The sequence below is a fragment of the Pangasianodon hypophthalmus genome, chromosome 8, assembly GCF_027358585.1.
Source record: "Pangasianodon hypophthalmus isolate fPanHyp1 chromosome 8, fPanHyp1.pri, whole genome shotgun sequence".
Classification (NCBI taxonomy): Eukaryota; Metazoa; Chordata; class Actinopteri; order Siluriformes; family Pangasiidae; genus Pangasianodon; species Pangasianodon hypophthalmus.
In genome coordinates this window covers 1,338,070-1,345,569 of record NC_069717.1, presented here as the reverse complement: position 1 = coordinate 1,345,569, position 7,500 = coordinate 1,338,070, and the positions used below count along the sequence as shown (strand labels likewise).

The 7,500-nt window shown below is 42.1% G+C and overlaps 1 protein-coding gene across 2 annotated transcripts in view; it reads left to right on the top strand.

The window, feature by feature from the left end:
* The first annotated feature begins 3,500 nt into the window (after window positions 1–3,500).
* acbd6 (acyl-CoA binding domain containing 6) overlaps window positions 3,501–7,500 on the top strand; it is a 32,096-nt gene continuing 28,096 nt past the window's right edge. The window contains exon 1 of one of the 2 annotated variants that reach the window (XM_053236452.1): window positions 3,501–4,054. In XM_053236452.1, coding sequence (XP_053092427.1) covers window positions 3,827–4,054 — 228 coding nt within the window. In that variant the 5' untranslated portion in view covers window positions 3,501–3,826. The remainder of the gene's footprint in view (window positions 4,055–7,500) is intronic. The other variant, XM_053236451.1, reaches the window with a different exon arrangement.

Sequence of the window (7,500 nt, the reverse complement as noted above, 5' to 3'; positions counted from 1 at the left end):
ACTTGAACTCTGAGAAGCATTTATGTGGGCTGTAATCTGAGGTGCTGTAAATCGGCAGTTTCTGAGGCTGGTATTTCTAATAAACTTATCCTCTGCAGCAGAGGCAGCTCTTGGTCTTCCTTTCCTGGGACGTTCCTCACGAGAGCCAGTTTCATCATAGCGTTTGATGGTTTTGGCGACTGCACTTGGGGATACATTCAAAGTTCTTGAGATTTTGGATTGACTGACCTTCATTTCTTACAGTAATGATGGACTGTCTTTTCTCTTTACTTAGCTGAGTGTTTCTCGCCATAATATGGATTTGTACAGTGGCTGTAGTAGCACTAATAGGGCTTTTGACTCTGTACCCACCCTTCTTCTGCACAAGACAACTGATGGTCTAAAGCACATTAAGAAGGCAAGAAATGTCATAAATGAACTCTTGAGAAGGCACACCTGTGATCTGAAAACCATTCCAGGAGAATACCTTGTGAATCTGATGAGAGAAAGCCATGAGTGTGCCAAACAGTCACCAAAGCTAAATGCAGCTACTTTGGACAATCTAAAATATAAAACATATTCTGGGTTGTTTATCACGTTTTTGTTTACTACATAATTCCATACGTGTTCTTTCATAGTTTGGATGTCTTCAGTATTAATGTACAATGTTGAAAATAATAAAAATAAAGAAAAACCACTGAAGGAGAAGGTGTGTCCAAACTTTTGACTGGTACTGCAAATTTGTAGATGTAGAGGACATTTGTGTGACAACTGTGTGTTTTTTGGCAGCATTAGCAATCATTCAGCTTATAAAATGGCATCTCACTTATTTAACAATGTCCACCTTGACTAAGTATTAAGTATTATTATAACAAAAACAGCATACTTCTTGAATATATAGTAAACTTTATTTATTATTTATTATTATTTATGCTATTATTAAAATTTACTTGCACATATTGATTGCCAAAACTGGCTTTATTAAAGAAAAGTCAATTATTAGCTATTAAAATGTGTGTATATACTGTGCAAAATTTTTGGACAGTTTTTGTTTTTTTTTTAAACTACAAACTTTGTTATAGATGTTTATTTTCTGACTTCTACATTATTGATTCAGTACAAAACATTTTAGATTCCAAACATTAGTTTTCCAGCACAAAATGAAATGTTACAGAAAAAAGTTTGTATGTCAGTAAAGAAAGCAGCAGATTCCATAAGAGACACTTTTCAGATAAAAACATAATGAAGGCTGCTGGGTTTCGCTGCAGAAATAAGAAGCGAGTCGACAGTCAAAGTCTCCAGAAGAACTGTGGCTGCTTCTGCAAGATGCTCAGTAACACTTCCAGCTCATTTCCTTATAAAACCGCACACACTGCACCTCAGATACTGTTTATTTTTTTAAAAAGTGAAGGTCACATTAAATACTGACTTTGTTTCATTTATTACTGTTTACTGCTCTTTATAGTATTTTTTTAATATAGAAAGTTTTAATTTCATTATTTTTGAAGGCATCTTTGCTCTACAGCGTTTCTTTACATGTGCCTAAGACTTTTGCACAGAACTGTATATATGATGATATAGAAATGATCACTTATATAAAAAACATAAAGCATTTAAATAAATCAGTAGGAGTTTAATGTTGAAAAGTTTGTGATGCAGAAATAATGAAATAAAGTAAAATAATGAAGAACGTTTCATGTTGGGGAAAAAAAAAACATTTCCATTTTTAATAAGTCATTTAAAACAGATCATTATTTTCCAGTGGAGGTTCTGTATCCGAGCCCTCTCATTATTCTGCGAGTGTGTGTGTGTGTGTGTGTGTGTAGGAACCTGAACAATAACAAGGCCTGAGGTTTGTTATGAGTTTCTTAACCATCATAAAACTTCTCTCGTTACTCTCAGTGTACTCTGTCCTGGACGTGATGTGTGTTAAAAAGCTGATGTCATTATTGTTTGCTTTTCATGCACAGTGCAATAAGGAAGCTTAGCCATGAGCTCTTAGGAATGTTTATGAGATGCAAACATAATTTCAATGCACTTGTACAATGACAGTCAATGAATTCTATTCTAAAAAATCTTCTAAACACATTTACAGATCATTTACCTGACACCTTGACAAACAGAAGTGAAGTGTCTCCACACTAGTAGCTATAGATCAGAGTTTATGCATAACATTAAGCTAAAAAGGTGTGTTCAACTGTAAAGAAATGTAATTTAAGATAAAAATCTCCTCAGCATGGGTTCCTGAGAGGCGCAAGAGAAAAGTATTCACATTGATAACGATGCCAAGGGAGCTAAAAAAGCAAAAATAACTCTGTGCTCTCTGAGTAGGAGGGGCATACTCTGTCACTCCTGTCAATCACAGGGATACTAGCCAATCTTGAGCATCCGTGAGCTCATGTATGAGGAAGAGGGCAGATAGCGCTTTCCTCTGAGTGTGTTACGCTGCCGTGTGACGCAGCAGGTCAGTGGCTTCATGTGTCTCAGAGGAAGTGTGTGTTAGCCTTCATCCTCCCGGGTCACAGTGCTGGCTGATAGGGAGGAAATGGGGAAAAAAATAGAAACTATCTCCTTGGCATACTGTAACACTGAAAGGTTTTGTGTGTTTAGTGAGAAAGAGTGAGTCACTGAGATCAGACCTCACTGTGACCTCATTTTATATGTACAGACATTTTACATGCCGCTGAAAGAGGCTGAAAGTAATAGAGTGAAAAACAAAGATTAAAGACTCACATTTTAAAACTTTTTTTTTTTTTTTTTTAATTTTTAGAAATATTTAAAATACACAAATGTATTTAAAAACATGAATTTACAAGCTGCAGAGAGATGAAACGATGAGGGCTTAAAAGTTTGACTCTGTCGCCCCCTTGTGGACTGTATAAACACTGCATTGACGCAATGGAGCGGTAATAATAAATAATTTCAAAGTATTATAAATTATTTTTTAGTATATTTAAAGCTCATGGCACAGCATAATCAGCAAATCTATTTAATATTTGGAGCAGGTAAAGTAGTAAAGTAGGTCATACTTACTGAAATCATATATGGAAAGCAGTGGGGAGACAGAAAATACATAATTATTACAGAAATTCTGCTTATTTTGGAAACAATAACTACAGTTACATTACAATAACACTTCAATGATAAATACAGTAGTTATTATAAGACTAGTATAAAAAATACTATCAATTATTTCTTTGCTGAAATGAACACAAATGTCACAAACTTTATGAAGCTGCGTAACCTCTGTAATACCGTTAGTCTGTGTGACGTCAGGTCACGAGGTGCTAAACATAAAATCATTTCAGAACGATTGATTTATTTCGCTTTCACTGTTTATAAAAACAGAGCAGAGAGCACTGATAATAAGTGTAAATGTGTAAGAATATTTAAGATTTATATCGTAATATAAACACAATGTTTTTTGTTTATCCGGAACTATATTCGTTGTCACGGTTTCCTCCGGAGTTCTTATAGCGACGCACTGAGGACGGACCAATCCCAAACGACTGTGCACTCCCTGTATAAGTGCACTATATATAGTTAAATACTCTGCACACACGCTTGCGCACTATTTTACTAAATTGTATATAGATATGTTATAGATATATAGATATATGGTGTTATAGCAGATACTTATGTGTATATTTTTTATTCTTTTGTAAAGTTAGAGGCGTTTTTTTATTGGTGTCTACCTATGTAGAAGTGCACCTATGTAGGGAAGAAGGAGGCATTTGGGATTGAATCCGACTGACTCGGAGAAGCTCAGCGGAGATAAGACACGCTGTGTAAACAAACCGGTTTAACGGTTAAACTTTTCCCCCTCAGAGCGTCTTTAAAGCACAACATGGCGTCCCGGTCCCTGTCCTCTTCCCCCGACTCGGCGGCGGGCTGGGGATCCGACTCAGGGAGGCCCGACCCCGGGGAGGAGCGCAGTGTGGAGTCCGGTACCGGCTCTGACCTGGAGGGAGCAGAGCTCGAGCGCGAGTTTGAGTCCGCCGCAGAGAGAGTGCGCGAGCTCGTGCAGACCGCGAGCAGGGAGGAGCTTCTTTACCTGTACGCCAGGTACAAACAGGTAACTCATATACACACCTGCACGGAGATACACACACTCACACCTGCACAGATATACACTCACACACACCTGCACAGAGATACACTCACACACACACCTTTACAGAGATACACTCACACACACACACACCTGCACAGAGATACACTCACACACACACCTGCACAGAGATACACTCACACACACACCTTTACAGAGATACACTCACACACACACCTTTACAGAGATACACTCACACACACACACACCTGCACAGAGATACACTCACACACACACCTGCACAGAGATACACTCACACCTGCACAGAGATACACTCACACACACACACCTTTACAGAGATACACTCACTCACACACCTTTACAGAGATACACTCACTCACACACCTTTACAGAGATACACTCACGCCTGCACAGAGATACACTCACACCTGCACAGAGATACACTCACTCACACACCTTTACAGAGATACACTCACACACACCTGCACAGAGATACACTCACACCTGCACAGAGATACACTCACTCACACACCTTTACAGAGATACACACACTCACACACCTTTACAGAGATACACTCACGCCTGCACAGAGATACACTCACTCACACACCTGCACAGAGATACACTCACTCACACACCTTTACAGAGATACACTGACACACACCTGCACAGAGATACACTCACTCACACACCTTTACAGAGATACACTCACTCACACACCTGCACAGAGATACACTCACACACACCTGCACAGAGATACACTCACACACACCTGCACAGAGATACACTCACACACACCTGCACAGAGATACACTCACACCTGCACAGAGATACACTCACACACACACACCTGTACAGAGATACACTCTCACACACACACCTGCACAGAGATACACGCACACACACACACCTGCACAGATACACACACACACACACACACAAACACACCTGCACAGATATACACTCACTCACACACCTGCACAGATATACACTCACTCACACACCTGCACAGATATACACACACACACACACACACACCTGCACAGATATACACACACACACCTTTACAGAGATACACACACACACACCTGCACAGAGATATACACACACACACACCTTTACAGAGATACACACACACACCTGCACAGAGATATACACACTCACACACCTGCACAGAGATATACACACACACACCTTTACAGAGATACACACACTCACACCTCTACAGAGACACACACACACACACACCTTTACAGAGATACACACACACACACACCTTTACAGAGATACACACACTCACACCTGCACAGAGATACACTCACACCTGCACAGAGATACACTCACACACACCTGCACAGAGATACACTTAAACCTGCACAGAGATACACTCACACACACCTGCACAGAGATACACACACACACCTGCACAGAGATACACACACTCACACACCTGCACAGAGATACACACACTCACACACCTGCACAGAGATACACACACTCATACACCTTTACAGAGATACACACACTCACACACCTGCACAGAGATACACACACTCACACCTGCACAGAGATACACACACTCACACCTGCACAGAGATACACTCACACCTGCAAAGAGATACACTCACACACACCTGCACAGAGATACACACACACACACCTGCACAGAGATACACTCACACCTGCAAAGAGATACACTCACACACACCTGCACAGAGATACACACACTCACACACCTGCACAGAGATACACACACTCACACACCTGCACAGAGATACACACACTCACACACCTGCACAGAGATACACTCACACACACCTGCACAGAGATACACACACACACACCTGCACAGAGATACACACACTCACACACCTGCACAGAGATACACACACTCACACACCTGCACAGAGATACACACACTCACACCTGCACAGAGATACACACACTCACACACCTGCACAGAGATACACACACTCACACACCTGCACAGAGATACACACACTCACACACCTGCACAGAGATACACACACTCGCACCTGCACAGAGATACACACACTCACACCTGCACAGAGTTACACACACTCACACCTGCACAGAGATACACACACTCACACACCTGCACAGAGATACACACACTCACACACCTGCACAGAGATACACACACTCACACACCTGCACAGAGATACACTCACACACACACCTGCACAGAGATACACTCACACACACACCTGCACAGAGATACACTCACACACACACCTGCACAGAGATACACACACACACCTTTACAGAGATACACACACACACACACCTGCACAGAGATACACACACACACACCTGCACAGAGATACACACACACACACCTGCACAGAGATACACTCACACACACCTGCACAGAGATACACTCTCACACACCTGCACAGAGATACACTCTCACACACCTGCACAGAGATACACACACTCACACCTGCACAGAGATACACACACTCACACCTGCACAGAGATACACACACTCACACACCTGCACAGAGATACACACACTCACACACCTGCACAGAGATACACTCACACACACACCTGCACAGAGATACACTCACACACACACCTGCACAGAGATACACTCACACACACACCTGCACAGAGATACACACACACACCTGCACAGAGATACACTCACACACACCTGCACAGAGATACACTCACACACACCTGCACAGAGATACACACACTCACACACACCTGCACAGAGATACACACACTCACACACACCTGCACAGAGATACACACACTCACACACACCTGCACAGAGATACACACACTCACACACACCTGCACAGAGATACACACACTCACACACACCTGCACAGAGATACACACACTCACACACACCTGCACAGAGATACACACACTCACACACACCTGCACAGAGATACACTCACACACACCTGCACAGAGATACACTGTGTGTGTGTGTGTAATAGCACTAGAACCCTGTGTGTGTGTGTGTTATAGCACTAGAACCCTGTGTGTGTGTGTGTGTTATAGCACTAGAACCCTGTGTGTGTGTGTGTTATAGCGCTAGAACCCTGTGTGTGTGTGTTATAGCACTAGAACCCTGTGTGTGTGTGTGTTATAGCGCTAGAACCCTGTGTGTGTGTGTTATAGCACTAGAACCCTGTGTGTGTGTGTGTGTTATAGCGCTAGAACCCTGTGTGTGTGTGTGTTATTGTGTAACGTTGTGTGTGTGTGTGTTATAGCACTAGAACCCTGTGTGTGTGTGTGTGTGTGTGTTATAGCACTAGAACCCTGTGTGTGTGTGTGTTATAGCGCTAGAACCCTGTGTGTGTGTTATAGCACTAGAACCCTGTGTGTGTGTGTGTGTGTGTTATAGCACTAGAACCCTGTGTGTGTGTGTGTGTTATAGCACTAGAACCCTGTGTGTGTGTGTGTGT